At 37.9% G+C, this 19186-nt stretch overlaps 1 protein-coding gene across 1 annotated transcript in view; it reads right to left on the minus strand.

Moving 5' to 3' along the window:
• The window catches only part of znf385a (zinc finger protein 385A), a 112626-nt gene that overhangs the window by 20173 nt on the left and 73267 nt on the right, over nt 1–19186 (minus strand). Inside the window, 2 exon segments of the mRNA XM_073875346.1 lie at nt 2878–2988; nt 16054–16199. Coding sequence (XP_073731447.1) covers nt 2878–2988; nt 16054–16199 — 257 coding nt within the window.

A 19186-nucleotide genomic window follows, 5' to 3' on the forward strand; every position in this document is an offset into this window, starting at 1 on the left:
TGCTTTACATAATACACGATGGCGGCCGACAGTCTGCTTTTTCCACAATAAATGTGCTTGGTTATCGACAGTGGAGGTTAGGAATCTATGAATCCATAATGGAGCGTGAAATGATGATGGCATAGAGAAGAGGGAATTGATTTTTTTTAAGGAACAAATGCATTTCTTCATTCAGGACATTGTAGGAGAAAGCACATTTATCGCTCTGCAAAACCACATAATGAAAATAAATAGTGGCATTGTATCATTAAAATCTACTATCATACTGTAGTTGAATAGTTTCCAATGCAAGAGTGCATGAAAGATAATAGCGAATCAGAAAAGGAGTGGGATTTAGGGCTATTGTGAAAAGTGGGTGGAGTTATACTGCATCACAGAGATAGAAACTGAGTTATGATCTTCTTAACTGGTTAGGAAAATGATAGCAATGATAGCAGGCAGTGACACATGAATACAGGGGTGTTGAAATGATATGCATGACTTTTACAAATCAGGGCAGCTGCTTGTGTCCGAGATGTCCAATCAGTGGTGCTTAAGGTTTTATTAGACAGCATGCATAAGTATTTACAAGCATGCTTGTATGAGTGTCAAACATGTTTGACTTGAAGGTCATGAACTGGGCTGTAAACTAAGTGTTTCTTTGAAGGCCAATTTAGGATACAGAATTTATAGCTCATACAACAACTATCTGGGAACCAAAACAACATGACACAACACGATCTTCTGACATTTTTGGACTTTAAAGGGACACTCCACTTTTTTTGAAAATAGGCCCATTTTCCAGCTCCCCTAGAGTTAAATATTTAATTCTTACTGTTTTGGAATCTATTCAGCTGATCTCTGGGTCTAGTGCTAGCACTTTTAGCATTGCTTAGCACAATCCATTGAATCTGATTAGACCATTAGCATCGCGCTAAAAATGACCAAAGAGTTACAATATTTTTCCTATTTAAAACTTTAAAACTCTTTTGTAGTTGCATCGTGTACCAAGACCGACAGAAAAAGTTGCGATTTTCTAGGCAGACATGGCTAGGAACAACATGATCTCACAAAGTTCCGTGGGATAGTCACGGAATTTTTTGCTCATTTTTCCGTGGCATTCTCACGGATCTCCACATATTTCCGTGGCCCTGCCACGGACTTTCTTTTCCGTGGCATTCTCACGGATTGGTTACTCAACTGCTTTTTCCTATTTTCAAACCATTGTCGCTTCGGTTTAGGGTTAGATTTGGTGTTTGCGTTAGTTTGTCACTGTAAGTATTGGTTTATACAATTTTTTCTGATGTATTCTTTTATATTTTCTAAACTTTAATCAATTGTCACCTGGAGTTGGGGTTAGAGTTGGGTTTGGGTAGGGATGTCATTTTATGTAAATCTAACCCTAAACCGAAGCGACAATGGTAAGAAAATAGGACAAAACAGTTGAGTAACCAATCCGTGAGAATGCCAAAGAAAAGAAAGTCCGTGGCAGGCCCACGGAAATATGCAGAGATCCGTGAGAATGCCACGGAAAAATGAACCAAAAATTCTGTGACTATGCCACGTAAATTCTAGCAACTATACTCTCATTCAGGCGTAATAATCAAGGACTTCGCTGCTGTAACATGCTGCAGCAGGCGTAGTGATATTACGCAGTGCCCGAAAATAGTCCCCTGCTATTGAAAGTAAACAAGGGGACTATTTATCTTAGTAGACATATCGAAACTCTTTGGTTATTTTTGAACGCAATGCTAATGGTCTAATCAGATTCAATGGATTATGCTAAGCTATGCTAAAAGTGCTAACGCCAGAGAAAATTTAAGTAAAAAGAAAACTTTGAAACAACTGAAATATTTTGGTCCAGGTTTAACTTTTTACAGTATGTGAAATGTACAATGTGACCCTGCCTATAAAGACCCAACAAAGTCATTCTACATAATGTACAGAAAATTCTGTGAAAATATAACCTTGATATCTTTCATATTGACTGAGTAAGAGATTGAAATCAGACTTAATGAAAGAGCAACCTCAGAGTATCTAAAGAGACCTCGTCCCTGATGTGAAATATTACCTCCAAACATTGGACTAAAACTATTAAGTCCAGTTGTCTCTTAGAATTGCTGTGTTGTCTCAGATTCTGTCCCCATAAATTATTAAAGGCGAGCTGGGCAAACAGCTATTTTTGCAGGTCTCCACAGGCAAGCTGGGCCTCTTCATCTTCTCCTTGCCTTTCATTGTCTTTGGCTGTGGTTTAAAGTGGCTCATACATCTGCTTGACTGGAGACCCGAGATTACAGGCTCACACCAAGAAAGCCACTTTCTGCCCATGATTACAGCTCTTGTCAGTAAAAATAACCCCGTCTAGTGAGGCACTCCCAGGTCCTGCTCTGTTACTAATCTGAGACAGTACGGTACATGTCACAATGCCTACCACAGCTGCAACTGAATTCAGCCCAGAAGTTCCTATAAACAAACCATATCAGCTTTTTGGTGCTTTCTTTGATGTGTAAGAAATACTGGAATGGTGAATAAATTATTGTGGCAAGTTAAACATGCCCCAGAACTGTTTGTTAACAAACATTGCTCAGCATATCTTCGTTTATCTAAAAAAAATGACAGAATTTTAAACTTTCTCTTTAAGAGAGACTTTTATAACCTTAGAAAGAAAAACTCAAGCTTTGACATGCAGAAACAATATTTCAAACGAGATTTGCCATTGGCTCTTTCCAGAGAAAGCGGAGCCAAAACATAATAGCCTTTATGAAAAAAAACTTACTTGAGGAACATGTTGTACAATTTAGACCTTCAAACAATATAAATAACAGTGACACGCCATTTGAAAAAGGCACTAAACATAACATGCCCAAAATCAAACAGTCCATGCATCAAAGATCTTACCTCGGAGTTAAATCGGATCTGGCAGACATTACAGGAAATGACTGGTCGTTTGGTCTTGACCAATGGTACTCCAAAGGTGTGGTTGATCACTGCCTTCTGAACAGGATCCATCTGGATTCAGGAAAAAAAGGGGAAAGAAAAAAGGAAGAATGAAACTAAACTCTTTCCTAGTAGACAGACAAGGTCATTAATCATGTTGATGGAAAGGTCTAGGTGGCAGGACAGTTGCGGCAGAACATGGCTACGATCAGCGGCCTCATTCATAAAATGTTGCATGTACACCATCTAAAATTTGACCGTACAATGTGTATGTGCGATTCCTACTGTAGAACGAATGTGGGCACAGCGCACAGAAAACACATTTATTCAGATGTAATATCTATAAATTGCAAATGATCCTAAATGAATGTGCAGCACTCCAGATCTCCACTTGTAAACGATGCCTAATTAATGTCATTGACATACAGTATAAAAGAGCACATGTCAACGTATTAATCCGTTTTCCAACAATGGGTTTTATTTCCAAAAAAGCACTCGGAGAAGCAAAAGCGCAAACCCTGGTGTGACACTAAGCATTTCACCATTTCAAAGACCATTTTAATAAATATGAACTCATCTCTTGCACAAATAATTCCCATAGTTATTTACAGTTACCATATATGTTAATAAACAAAGACAACCTAATAACATCCTCACTTATTTAAGTGGGCGCTTCTCGTCACTTTATTTTTTAGTAATTAGCTAATCAAAGATAATATAAAATAATAAAAAAATCTAAATGGCAATATAAAGTCATTCAAAGCTAACCCATTTGGTAAATCGTCACTTGTCTTACAGTATAGACCTCAGATTGTTTTAGTTTCAGTCTTCTCCGTGTGAGATATCAGTCTTTAACAAAATATAATTGCCTGGCTCAAGTACAGCCATAGCGCCAATAGTTAAGCCTTAATTTATTACCAGCTTAAAGCACAAAGCCTGATGGGTTACAGTTCAAAAATATTTTGCACTGGAATGCATTCACAGCTTCATAATTGCAACACTTCATCATCTGCATCATATATTTGAACTTTATTTTATGAAGTATTTTGGTAGCACTTTATTTTACAGTACGTGTACTTACCTTGTACATATATGGTAAATATGTTGTACTTACAGACAAATGTGTGGTACCCACTTTTGAGCATCCACATGGTAATCAAATGGTATCATTGCTGTATTTATCAGTGGTACATACTTGGTGGTTATAATGTAACTCTAGGTAAGTACTGGGTAATACCAGATACATACTTATAGTACTTTTTGTCTTGTTTTCAGTAGAAATGTCTAAAAATTCTTAAATCAAGCTGTATTTTCCTAATGAGCAAAATGACCCAAGAAAACAAGTCTAGTCTTCAGACGAAACTACACAATTTAAGTGAATTTGTGCTTTAAACAAGAAAAATTATCTGCCAATGGAGTGAGAAATTTTTGCTTAAATTAAGCATTTAAGAAAAATAAAACTTATTTTTAGATTTTTTTCTTACCCCATTGGCAGATATTTTTGCATGTTTTAAGTATAAATTTACTTAAATTGTAGACTTATTTTCTTAAGTCATTTTGCTCATCAAGAAAAAGCATCTTAATTTTAGAATTTTCTTGATATTTCTACTGAAAACAAGACAAAAATACTTTTTTTGCAGTGTAAGTATATGGCAAGTGTGGGTTAATGACAGGTACTAATTAGTTATCATATACGTACACTATAAGTGCCTTTCATTAACTTATACTGGCCTGTAAGTATTACACACTTACCATGTACAGTATATACAATTTATAAGTACAGTAGTGTTTCTTGTTAGTTACAGTACAGTATACATACACTATGTGCTGGTCATTAACGTATACTGGCCTGAATGTACTATACACTTACCGTGCACATACAATTTGTAAGTACAGTAGTGTTTGTTATTAGTTATCATATGTACACTATAAGTACCTGTCATTAACCCATACTTGCCTGTAAATACTAAATACTTATATTGTACATTAATTTGTATGTACAGTAGTGTTTCTTGTTAGTTACAGTATACCTACACTCTTAAAATGAATGTGTTAAATTAACACATCTTGTGTCTAGTTAAGGACAACACATCTAGTGTGTTGTCCTTAATTTAACACATCTGTGTCATTTATGGAACAACACACTTTGTGTTGTTTTAACACATCTTGAGTTGACCCTTTTATTTATTCGAACTTCAAATCTACACGAAATGACACATAATGTGTTAAAAACAACACATAATGTGTTAAATAGTTTAACACAAAACTATGTGTTAAAATTTACACATTCGTTTTAAGAGTACACTATAAGTATGTATCTGGTATTACACAGTACTTACAGTTGTGTTCAAAATTATTCAACCCCCCAATGCTGTTAAGGGTTTTAGGGAATTTAGTGTACATTTGTAATTGTATTCAGAATGAAATCCTACAATGACTTCTTAAAGAACCATATGCAACTAAAATGACATCAATTGGTTTTGTAATATAGTAGTAAATGTTTCTTTTGTGAATTCTTCATTGACACAATTATTCAACCCCTTAAAGAACTACCACTCTGAAGAACAGAGGTTCATTGAAGTGTTTTCAATCAGGTATTGAAAACACCTATGGATGTCAGGGAACAGCAATAAAGCCTAATAAGCACCAATTAGGCAGCTTTAAAATGACTGTGATACTCAACTCCTTCTAAACATTTACTGGTGTGGTTACAAACATGGTGAAGTCAAAAGAATGGTCCAGGAAGACAAGAGAAGAGGTGATTAATCTTCACAGGAAGGGCAATGGCTATAAAAAGATTGCAAAGATGTTGAACATACCAAGAGACACCATAGGAAGCATCATTCGCAAATTCAAGGCAAAGGGCACTGTTGAAACGCTTCCTGGTCGTGGCAGAAAAAAGATGCTAACTGCGACTGCTGTGCGCTATCTGAAGCGTAGAGTGGAAAAAAGTCCCCGTGTGACTGCTGAGGAACTGAGAAAAGATTTGTCAGATGTGGGTACTGAAGTTTCTGCTCAGACAATACGGCGCACCCTGCGTACTGAAGGCCTCCATGCCAGAACTCCCAGGCGCACCCCCTTGCTGTCTCCAAAGAATAAGAAGAGTCGACTGCACTATGCCAAAAGTCATGTGGACAAACCACAGAAGTTTTGGGATAGTGTTCTGTGGACTGATGAAACAAAATTAGAACTGTTTGGGCCCATGGATCAACGCTATGTTTGGAGGAGGAAAAACAAGGCCTATGAAGAAAAGAACACCTTGCCTACTGTGAAGCATGGTGGGGGGTCAATCATGCTTTGGGGCTGTTTTGCTTCTGCAGGTACAGGGAAACTTCAGCGTGTGCAAGGTACCATGAATTCTCTTCAGTACCAGGAGATATTGGATGACAATGTGTTGCAGTCTGTGACAAACCTGAGGCTTGGGAGACGTTGGACCTTTCAACAGGACAATGATCCCAAGCATACCTCCAAATCCACTAGAGCATGGTTGCAGAAAAAAGGCTGGAACATTTTGAAGTGGCCATCGCAGTCACCAGACTTAAATCCGATTGAGAACCTCTGGTGGGACTTAAAGAAAGCAGTTGCAGTGCGCAAGCCTAAGAATGTGACTGAACTGGAGGCTTTTGCCCATGATGACCCGTTGATCGCTGCAAGACACTTGTGTCAAGCTATGCTTCACGTTTAATAGCTGTTTTAACTGTTAAAGGATGTTGTACTAAGTACTAAGATTGAATGTCACTTGGGGGTTGAATAAAACTGATAATGATGTGAGCACAGAAAAGACATTTGTGGTTATTTCATTATAAATGTTATGTTATATTTGTCTGACCTACACATGCCTCTTTGATGTAATTGTAAGCAGGATGACTGAATGATCAAAATCAATTCAAACCGGCCAAAACAATCAATTTCAGTTGGGGTTGAATAATTTTGAACACAACTGTACCTAGAGTTACATAATAACTACCAAGTGTGTACCACTGGTAAACACAGTAATGATCCCCTTTCATTACCATGTAGATACTCAAAGTAAGTAACACTCATTTGTCTCTAACTGCACCATATATGTACAAGGTAAGTACACGTACTGTAAAATTAAGTGCTATGTACAATACTCTTATCTGCATGTTAAACATAAACAAAACTTGTTCTGCTGTTTTTCTAATTTGAAAAATTTAAATGTAATCAAACAGATTCTAGTAAAATATCTGGTTTACATTTCAATGTAACTTAATATGCTCCAAATATTATATATAAAATTGTATTTTCTCACATATGAATCGCTTCGCTATTAACCCCCTGGAGTCATTTGGATTATACTCTGTAAATGCTGGGTTAATTCAGCATTGGGTCAAACTGGGATAAACCCAGCCATTGGGTTATATTAACCCAGAAAATGTTTATATTTGACCCAACAATGGGTTAAAACAACCTAATATTTCGGTATAAACAACTTAGCATTTCGTTTTAAACAACCCAGCATAGGTTAAAGTATAACCAAGGGGTTGTGTTCGTCCATTTTTGACCCAATGCTGGGCTGATTTTTTTGAGTGTTTTTTTATGGACATATGAGCTTTCACAATTTTGATCCCTGTATATAGGAAAATAACATGATGGGATTTTAATGTAAAATTATTTTATATAGTGTATACGTAAAGAGAGAGAGAGAGAGAGAGAGAGAGAGAGAGAGAGAGAGAGAGAGAGAGAGAGAGAGAGAGAGAGAGAGAGAGAGAGAGAGAGAGAGAGAATATTGCAGTGTGTTTAATCCTGACAGCTAAGAACAACATTAGGACAGGCCAGTCTCTCTAAAACATCCTTTCTTGGCTGGAGAGAGAATACTGTAGGCTGAAATGAATTTTTCCTTAATCAAACAAAAACATTTTGACAATTGGCACACAGATTGTATCCAGGCAACACCTCCATGTAAAATTCAACACACGCAGGGCTTAGATGTGGTACAGAGTGACCAAGCAAACATCTGTGGGTTTACAGACCTCACACCCGACGTCCTCAGATATCTCTTTTGGCACGTGTCTGAAAATTCATTTCAGATCTTAACCGCTGAGGGCCCTCATGCCATCGGGTATGCGTTAAGTCAACACAGCATCAATCAGACAGACACTGGATTAACCACAATGATGTCGTTCTATAGCTTTGCCTTCATGAATCTCCAGAGGATTAAATGAATCTGACAGTTAGCTGCGTAATCACAACACCTCCAGCTAAAACACATCAATAGATACAACTGTCACTGTTAACATCTTAAGCCAGGATATGAAGGTGGGCTTCATTAAATAGTCAAAGCTTTTTGAATGTCTCATAAGTTGACTGTAGAAAGTACTCGCCCCTCTCAACGACCTTCCACTAAATATTTAACATCATACATAACTTTAAAGTCAAATGCCTTCCCTGACCAAAATTCTGAATGTTGGCCCATCATGCATCGGAATGCAAAGTAAAAATAACATGGTGTTAAAATTAGGGATGCACCGATAGGATTTTTTTGGGCCGATACCGATTCCGATTTAAACAGACAACTTCTGGCCGATACCGATATTAAACACTTGTATACAATACTATACAGTTGGTCTATTAGCTAGTTTATTTCTGCATCAAATTATTTTTTTCTCAACATGGATTGGATCTAATTAACATTCAACTGACCAACATAATAAGAGAGGACAAATTAAAACAAATATAATAAGACAGCATGACAACCTTCAAAGGTGGTTTTTGCTATTCAGCATTTATTTTATTAACAACATTAACTCATGTTTTACATATAATGGATTTCTTTAAGCAGTTAATTAATAAACAATCGGTATCGGCCTTTCTCGTGCTATTGCCGATATGCCGATGGTTTCAAATTCATCAAAAATCGGCCGATAAATATCGGTGGCCGATACATCGGTGCATCACTAGTTAAAATTATATTTTGATGTTGGTGCTAAAGATCTAAGAACTTTCTTAGATGACAAACATCTGGGTGATTCTCGCGAAATTAGACTTATGAGGTGTCATGAAATTTTTTTTGATGAATAAAGTGAATGCGAAGTAAGAGTATCGAAATAAGAAGCATATGTTACAAACATCTCTTCATGTACGATTTAGCACATGATTTAAAATGACATCATACAAACCAATTTTGTTGTTTTTTCCACATTTAAAGGGGAAAATTTTCATTACCGCAATGTGTCCATGACTAAATTTGGGTTCTTTGACATGGAAAAAAATCTAAAAAATAAAAAGCTTCAGTGCATGTTATACTTTAAACATTTACAGTAAAGAAACATGTGGTATTTGGTGATCATTGGTCATGTAAAGACAATAATAAGGAATATAAATGTGTCCAAGAAAAATTTTCTCATCCTCCGCAACAATTTTCAATCATTGTTTAAGTCCTCAAGGAACTAACATTTTCAAAAAAAAAAAAAAAAAAATTGTTGGAAGGGAGGGACATAATTGACTGTCACACTCAAGATGGCTACCAGGTAAGCAGTTCTTATTTTTTTCCAGATAAAAGTAGAAATTTTGTTTGTCATAGTACCTAGACAACTTTTTAGTTCTCATTACTGAAACATGAGTTTGTAAATGCATATATTTAATGTAATATCGTGTTGCGGAAATGATAATTTTTGATAATGATAATCTAAAAATGTAAATCAGTATATTCTGTAAAAATAATGGTTATAGTAAGTTCAGACCTTAATCTTATATGTGCAAAAAAATTGGCGTCAAGGGCTTTTTAAAGAAATCTGATGCTGGACACCTTCTAAGTCTGGATTTCGTGAGAATCACCCATCTTGGCTCATGACTATCGAACAATTTTCATTTAACTTAAATCATGCAATGATGCAGATTTATAATAATGTCTAATATATCCACAGCCGACAGCCCCCCTAAAGGCCAGTTTGTAATATATAGCTGAAGCCACGCTATCGTGCTGTTAAATCTTTATGGTGTTGGCAGACACTACGTCTGCTAATTATTAAAGTGAACAATTAAAAGCAGATGTAAGATTGGCAAGCGATGGTCAGTGTCTGTCACATGACCTCCCGATGCTCCTCTGGAGAAATTAACCACATCCCACACATTGATAACTCAGACGCTCTTAAAAAAATATATTATTAAAATATCCCTTACATAAAAAATAAGCATACCTAACTTATTAAGTCTTCTCTTACACTTTGGATACAGTATGAGATAAACTCAACAAGACTAAAATGCACACAGTTAAAGCTCAACAAAGGTGCCATACCAGATAAAACACCGTGTGAAGCAGATGTAAGTCCCTGAGTGCTGTTCAACATCCAGCACAGAGAAAAGCACCTTGCTAGCTGGAAGGCACTCACCATCGTATCCTCAGCGCTGCCTGGATCTCTCAGCTGCATTGGTTTTCCTTCGTGAGGGAGCTTGTGTTTGTATGTGGGAGGCTGTGAGAGTGTCATTCACCCAGAAGTGATCCCCGCTGTCCCAAAACACCACCTGATTCTCCCACGCTTTTGTGTTCACACACACATACACTCCTCTGGGAACGACGGCAAATCCAAATCGGGATGCACAATCCTTATGTTTACCGGTCTGGGATACAGTCTTTAGTCTTTTTCACCACAGTCAGCTGTAGTTTTCTCATTTTCCACTTGATAATGTCATTAACCGTCCTTCCATTACCCCTCCTTCCGCTGACACTTTACATACAACATGCCAAGACTTAGTTCCTGGTTGGATGTCCTTTCTTCATTTTCCTCTACGTCTTACTTCGTACTCGGCTCCAATAACGAATACTCTCGTTCCTTCCTGTATTCCGATCTCCTTCCTCACTCGCAGTTATTTTGTCCAGATGCACTAAGAATGTCATGCACTCCCTTCGTTTTTCTTCCTTTCACTGTCCAGATCTTTCCTCCACTCCCTGACTCTATCAAAAGCACCAAGGCGCAAGTTGCCGGTTCCACCCCCACTCCATTCTGACGTTCCTCTCGCCACATGCTCACAACTACAACTCATGTGGAACCAATCGAGCCGTGACCTGGCCTCAATTAATAGGACTCAAAAAATAGCTCAAATCATCAAGCTTCACAATTTATGTTTTCTGCCATTAAGGTGGATCTGATTATCTTGAGCTATTTTGGATGTGTGTGGGGGGGTCATCAAAAGTGAAGGCAGCTAAAGGAATTTCAAGTGTGTGGAGTATTACTCCACATGGAAAACTGGAATATTACTTGTGAATGTTTGTGAATTAACTTGAGTAAATGAATGGGTTCGAGTTGAATGATGCTGCAGGTAACAACATAGCACGCATGCTGTCAAGTTTATCACCTGATTCTGAAGAATAAGCAAGTTTCGGAGGTCTTTTGCGACCAGATGCTTTGTATAAATTATTCAGGTGCCTTGCCGCCTGCAGGCACATTGACCTAGACAGGCAGGTAGAGGCCAAATCACGTTAAAGTCAGGTTACAGCTGGACTTTACAGCTGAGCAGATGACTGCATTATAAAGCCGTGGGTAGTGATTAAAAGCATATGATCTTGGTTAAAAGGTATTTTAAACAAAGCAAAGTGATTATTTTGCCAAACCCGCAAAATAGGAGAACTAGATTACAGTTTAAGTTGTGTTTGATCAGTGTTACATTCCTTAAGAAATCCAGATGATGAATCAGATGTTTATTTAGATCTGGGGTATGAAGGTATAAACTAAAAAGTAAGTTTGCTTGACTTCATTGAAAATCAACAGTAATCAGGATTATTGTTTTGTGTGTGTGTGTGTGTGTGTGTGTGTGTGTGTTAACAAATTCCTTTTCATTTATCTAGACTTGCTGGAGACATAATTTTAAATGGATGGGAATGACCGGAATAACATTGCACACATTTGTTTTTAAACAGAAGACATCACTCCCATGACAAAGCTATGACTTAATGCTGTGTACAGTATACTCATCTACTCATCTTTGATCTTAAACCAAACAACAGATAGATTTTATAAAGCTACATCTAATGCCTACACATTTTCTTTATTACACCACACGACAGCTGTAAATAATCTGCTTCGATAAAAGTCTATACGTTACTACCTGGGTGAGGGACTTGTAAATGTCAGTATTCCATTAGGGAATGGCGTAAACACCGCAGTGTCCTACACAGGGAGGTCAGCCCGTCCTTGCAGCCTCTACAACATTGCCCCCTACTGGGGATTAGCAGAATTTCCTTTTGGACACCTGGTGGTCACTCACACACGAAGTCTTTAACTATTCTGATTTATAACGTGCTGTAAGGCTGCGACTGCCACGGTCTTAAAATTTACAGCCCAGCTCAGTGTCTAACTATGAATGCCATAACTAAAAGAGACGGTAGTTAAGCTCTTAGCTGCTAAGTTTCCCATGCACATTGCATAGTAAATAATCTTAGGGTTTTACTAAAAAGATAACAAATGTGGTGGAACTGGATGGCGAGGTGTGATGCATATTTGTGCTGGCATGGGGTGAGGGTGGGGGCAAAGCCTCTTTTTTAGTCGTACAACAAATGTTTAAGCAAATATACAAATTGTTGAGTGAATTTAACCCTTTCCATTTGGAAAGGAGGTGTTATATAAAGCCATTTATATGCATTTTCTACATAAAATCATTTAAGATAATGTAAAGAACGTTCTGTAAAATATAACTTTGATATCTTTAATATTGACTGATAGACATGTCAAAGATTGAAATCATAGTGAAATTAATGGCTGAAATTAAACTTTTATGCTTAAAACTTTTACCTTAAAAATTGATTTTAAGGCACCACAATGCTACAACTAGGGCTGCAAAATTATGCATATTTTTTAGTCTGTAAACTTTCAATGGGAATTTACAGAAATATATAAGAATAAATGGGAATAAACTGGGAATTAAAAAAAAACGTAACCTCCTAAGACCCGAGCTTTGGTTGATCTTTTTTTCCCAGATTTCTTCCAGCTATTTTGGGGTTAATAAAATAACCAAATATTTTTCTTTGAACATGAAGCATTGTAATTGTCCACGTTTGTGTACAACAGGTTCCAGTTACACAGAATGAAGTATTTTGGTGCAAACAACAAAAAATGTGATGTACACGTTGACACACCAGGTCTTATGAGGTTCATTGTAATCTTGCAGCATAATTTTTTTTAAACAACAAGATTTAATGCAATTTCTACCCTGCACATTCTTCAGTCACATGCATATTGCTTACTGAAGGGCAACTGAGGCCACACGGAAGGATTTTTGATCAAATAAATGCAGGCCTGATGTGCGTAAGTAAAATTTGCAATACTTTGCATGCATGTTTGCTTATGACCAAACAAAATGTTTATGTTTGTATATGATATAGTTTATATGAATTTCCCTAAATTTCCAAATAATTCCCATAAATTCTTGTTAAGTTTCCAATTTGGAATATTTCCAGAATTCCCCATATTAAGATATTAAGAAACTTTCCACCAGTGGTAGCTCGTGAATGCTCATCCGAGGGGCGCTAATTGAAAATAAGTGTTCGGAGTGTCATGTGTGTGGTTCCTTTTTTCAAAATATGTGTTTTGCACATCGAGACATCACATGTTTTGTCAAAATAAGTGACTGCTGCACACGCGTCAAAACCGTTTATGATAAAAGAAATGCTCACGTTCAGAAAATACACGCAAGACACTCCCTTAACAGTAAACTCTGATTATGCATGAGATTATGCGAGTTTCTGACAAACACGAGCGACACATCTGCAGCAGGCACTTATTTTGACAAGACACATAATGCACACAGGATCACTCGACGCTCATAACACATATTTTGAAAAAAGGAACCACACACATGACGGGCTACATACATGTTGTGACGAACTTCGCATGGTGCGCCCTTGAAAAAAGAGGTCACCGGCCACCACTGCTTTCCATCCCTTTGCAACCCTAGCTACAACCGAGTGTAGCAGAAATATTGAATGTATAGTATGTAAGGAAAAATTAGGAAAAGGAGTACGATAAAGGGATGGGGTGTTAGCCAGGTTGGTCTGGGGTCCGATGTTGGATGCCAGACAAGACTCAGAGTAGGGGCATTGTCTCGGTTAGATGTAGGCCGAGCGATTATGGCCCCCCCTGGTGCAACCTGGAAGGGAAGAGAGAAGGGTGTTTGATCTGGATGTAAGGAGAAGGGTGAAAGGATGGGGGGGGTACGGTAAGCTGGGGTTGAGAGGGATGGGGTGCGTTCAAGACAACAAGACAAACTGTGCTGAGATGGGCGCCATCCTGATATACTGCATGTAAGTTCAGGGGAGTGAGATAATTGGTTGAGGCGTGGCCCTGCTCCCTAACCTTGGTTAACAAGTCCATTTAACATTTACATATATGGCACTTTTATCTAAAATGACTTATAGTGCATTACATTTGACATTTTTTCCTAATCATGTGTGTTCCCAGGATTCAAACCAGTTTACACTGCTAACGCAATGCTCTGCCACTGAGCTATAGCACAGAAGGAAAACATAACCCAATCCACTGCATACATACAACAGTTACCTCGGGCATGGCTGCCTCACACGACTAACCTTTCTCCTTCAATTTGCTGACCAATATCCTGATTTACATAAAAGAATGCAAGCTGGGAAATGTTCTGCAGAGACTCGCTGTAAAAGTGCTGAGAGAGTGAAATGAGTTGCATGCTAATCAAAATAATTAGCAATAAGTCAGAATGACACCAGAGATCTCATTTGGCATTACACAGCTTCGAACAATAAACAGTCAGACGAATTCAAATAAACAAGCCATCTGTTTCGAATAGTGTATGTGGAAAATATTAGACACAACAATGTAGCAAATCAAACCATGATGTACTGTAGCTAAAGGCGATAAGGTGTAACAAGCAGTGTTGGGGTAATGCATTACAAGTAATGTGCATTACGTAATAATATTACTTTTCTGAAGTAACGAGTAAAGTAACGCATTACTTTATAAATATACACATTAATATAAATGCGCGTTTTCTCAATGAATGAATTTTAATGAATTACGGTGAAATCCCGGCACATCCCAAAGCCATGGGGCGCTCTCGTGCAGAAAATTCCTTTGCGCCACAGTAAAAAGTAGTATTGCGAACGCTATTCCAGGGGCCTCATTTATAAAATGCTGCGTAAAAAGCATACTACATTTGATCTTACGATCATTTATCAAAAATGCGTACAAGTGATTCATAAACCGAACGTACGCAACAAAAAACGCGCGTACCCCTTTCAAATCTATAAATCGCAAATGAACTTGAACTTGTGTGCAACCGAGGAGTTTCAGATCTCCGCCTTTAAACGATGCCTAATTAATGACACAGACATATAAAAGAGCACTTCTAAATGTTTAAACCAAATTTCGAGCAGCAAGATTGGCTTATATTTCCAAAATTCTGCAGCAATCAGACAAGCAAAAGTGCGTACGTCTGGCCAGACCCTGACATGGCGCTAAGCACTTTTCCACGTCAAAGACAGTTTTTATAAATATGGACTTTGCCGTTGGTTTTTGCGTACGCAAACTTTACGATCAAATCTGTGCGTACGCACGCTTTATAAATGAGGCCCCAGTAATTGTCTACAGGAATATTTATATCGCTTTTATTAAAATTATTTCTGGTATTTTCATTATAATAAGTAATATTATTAATTATTTTTTTTAAAAAGTGCTTTTTTAAATGCACGTTATACACGACTCCGCCTCATAATGATTTTAGATTGATAAGGACTTCCTACCGACCAAATGCCACAAAAATAAAATAATGTACTGAATTAAACTGAACATATTAACGTAGCATTACGCGCACTGTGCGCCTGAGCGGGAACAGTTTGAGTCAGAAACGGAAATGGCAGGCCAGAGCTTGACATTTTTGCGATCATAAAAAACACCTGCAAGGCCTGAAAGAGATCAAGCCTCAGCCAAGTAAGAAGTAACTTAAAAGTAACTTAAAAGTTACGTAAGCATTACTTTCCATGAAAAGTAACTAAGTAATGCAATAACGCAGTAACTTAATATCGTAATGCATTACTTTTAAAAGTAACTTTCCCCAACACTGGTAACAAGTTGCCTTATGTAATCAGATTACAAACATGGAAGGCAACACGTAACATTTAAAAGTAACATTATTAGGTGTGTCATATCTCACCGTGTTGAAGTTGTGAAAAAGCCCAACGCTGTGTGGTGAAGGGGTCTCCATTGGAAACTGTAGGAAGGGTTTCATATCCAGATGAGGCTGGATCATTGTAGGGGTCCGCAGAAATGTAGGGATGGCCCCCGTTCGGTTGATGCTTCCTGTAAGGGGAACAGTTACATAAGATAAGCTGATTTCAAGCTTGAATAAACCAAATATTGATATGACGTACAAAGGTAAGACATACGCTTAGAGGTGGCTGTGTTGAAACACTTTTTGTCAGCATAAATCTCATCAGAGAGATGTCAAACCTCTGCAACACCCGCTAGCTCTCGCTAGCTACCCACGTCACTGAGCCTTTGCTCCCTGTCAGACTGTCTTATCCTTTACAACCTCCTGCATGAGACCCTCTTTCCAAAATGAAGCTTTAGCGAGCAGTTACTTTAAGCTGCTTAAATTTGCTGCTGTATTTTCCTCGCTTCAAATTCCCTCCAGTCTTAAATCTGTTCCTCTCTCCGCCCGTCTCCTTTTTTAATCTTAGATGATTTTTCGCATTTTATGAGATCTATTTTTGCATGTCAAGTTTCTGCTCTCTACATGAGATGCTTCCCCTCATGTAGAGAGAGTCATTAGGCTTTGCCGTACTAGGGGCTGCTGTGGGCATATGTGGAAAACAGAGGAGAAATAGAGATAAAATTGGAGAGATATGCTGTCACCGTCTGGACACAGCTGTTCTGCCTGCTGGGGCCTCAGGTCTGGACGAGCCCTGGCTTCATTAACTCAAATTAGGCATGCAAGACTCCTCAATGACTGCGTGGCGAGCAGGCAGATAAAGAAAGAGGGATGAAAAGAGGAAGAATAAGAAGGCAGATTGGTGGCAAGGCTGCTGGTGAGAGAGAGAGAGAGACAGAGAGAGAAAGAGGGATGGATGGATAGAAAGAGTCTCAGTGCCGCTTGTGGGCACTGCTGGTCCCTGATGCAATGCTCAACAAAGTCACATGGCTATCCTCTAAATACACACTTGATCCAGACAGTTCTCTTTAAAAGTGCCGCAGTGTGTCTTAAAGCAATAGTACATCTAAAAATAAAACATTTAGCATTCTAGAATTGTATGCCCCATAGAGGTTTTAAGCTTAAAAAAAAGTATCATAGGAACACTCAGGTTTATATATTTGGCAGACACTTTTATCCAAAGTGACCTACAGTGAGTGCATACAAGGTGATTACAGGGTTCCCACACCTTCAAATTCAAGGACCTTTCAAGGATTTTCCAGGTTTAATACCCTCAAATGTGTGGACACATTTCAAGTGAGAGCAAGGTTACATCGTGTTACCTTTTAAGATACATTGTTACAGTTCCCTTTCGAGGGAACTCGCGCTGCGTCACTGCGGTGACACTTTGGGCACGCCTCCAGGGGTAAGTGCGTCTGAATGTGTATATCAAATTCAACCAATGGTGAGACTTAACGACAAAGACAGGGTGACGCGGGAGCCAGGAAGTATATCGCTATCAGAAAAGACGGCGTTACAGGGACGCAGGAAGTATGGCAAGGGAGACGCAGCGTCTCATTCCTTTCTCAGAAAAACAACAGTTACATACGTAACCCGAGACGTTTTTATGTGTCAAACACAACTATGCAAAAAAGCATTTGGGTATGAATCAACATTCGCATACAGAAGACATAAGCATTTAAAGCGAACTGTTTAGACTAGAATTTTTATGATATTATCCTACACTACACAGGAAATAATATGGATTTTTTCCCCCAGAAAACTTCTTGCATAAAATAGATTCAAGCACTTTCAATGACCTGTATCTATGTATGTATATTTTTAAAAACTTCCCAGTATGTGTGGTCCTTGGGAATCAAACCCATGACTTTTGCATTGCTAATGCAATGATCTACCAACTGAGCTACAGGAACACTTTAGGAACTCACTTTCAGGGTGGCCTGTATGATCGTGTCACTTCAATACAGCCCTGACATAACTCAAGACATGACTGAGTGGGTGAGGGGACCCAAACCCCTTTAGTCTGTTCACATGCCAGCTGAGAAACGACACAGTTTAGCTGACAGCCAATGAGAGATGAGTAAAGAGAGAAGCACAGGACGCGGGCGCAGCAGACTGCTGGGGGAAGTGTGTTGAGGACAGTTGTCCTTGCAGTAGAGTCAAAGTGTGTGTGACAAAAGACCACGGCCAGCATGCGTAAATCAGGTCCAGGCTGCTTCCTGCCCCCAGTGTATAATTACCTTATTAAATTAAACAACACTTTCAGGGCTCAGCTCACACTGTAAATCACTATGACAGGGTAAGGGCATGCATTTGTTTGTGTGTGTGTGTGATTCATTTTGACAATGCTGCAAGATAAACAAGAGAATAAAAATTCATACTTATGCAGGGCCATAACCAACACAGACAACTGAATGGGACAGATTGCCTACGATATTCATACAGTATTAGTGGTCAACCAACATTGTTTTCAGATTTTTAAACTATTAGACATTTTATAAGGTGGCTAATTCGTACCTTGTAAAAAAGATTTATTGCAGAGCGGCACAATTAATCGAAAACTAATCAGGATTACAATTACAAGTGGAATAATTACATAATCACAAAAAGCCTCAATTACAGCTGTCCATTTGTGCTCATTTCTGTGTGTTTCGGCACCAAAATTTAAAATGGATCTTTTAGCCATTTGTTTTGGATTTTCTACTAATAACATAACTCCCATAATTATTTGTTATTCATTTTATATGGTTTATTTTTGGATGTTTATAATTTACCATGCAGCTGCTTCCCAGGAAGTTATAAAACATTTCAAAACTTCAAGTCAAATCTATTAATCGGCAATAATAATCGCAATTACAAAATCAATGACAACAACCGAAAATTATGATTTTTGTCATAACCGTGCAGCTCTTTAGTGGTTCAACTTAAAAATGTAAGTTACCTGGTTGCCTTAAAATTGTTAGTTAATTTAACTTAAAAATGTAGTTAACTAAAAATGTGTAAAAATTAGGGCTGGGCATAGATTAATCTAGATTAATCTCATACAAAATAAAAGTAATTTTTTGCATAACATATGAGTTTGTGCTGTGTGTAATAATTATTATGTATATATAAATACACACACATTCATGTATGT

The sequence above is a fragment of the Misgurnus anguillicaudatus genome, chromosome 13, assembly GCF_027580225.2.
Source record: "Misgurnus anguillicaudatus chromosome 13, ASM2758022v2, whole genome shotgun sequence".
Lineage (NCBI taxonomy): Eukaryota > Metazoa > Chordata > Actinopteri > Cypriniformes > Cobitidae > Misgurnus > Misgurnus anguillicaudatus.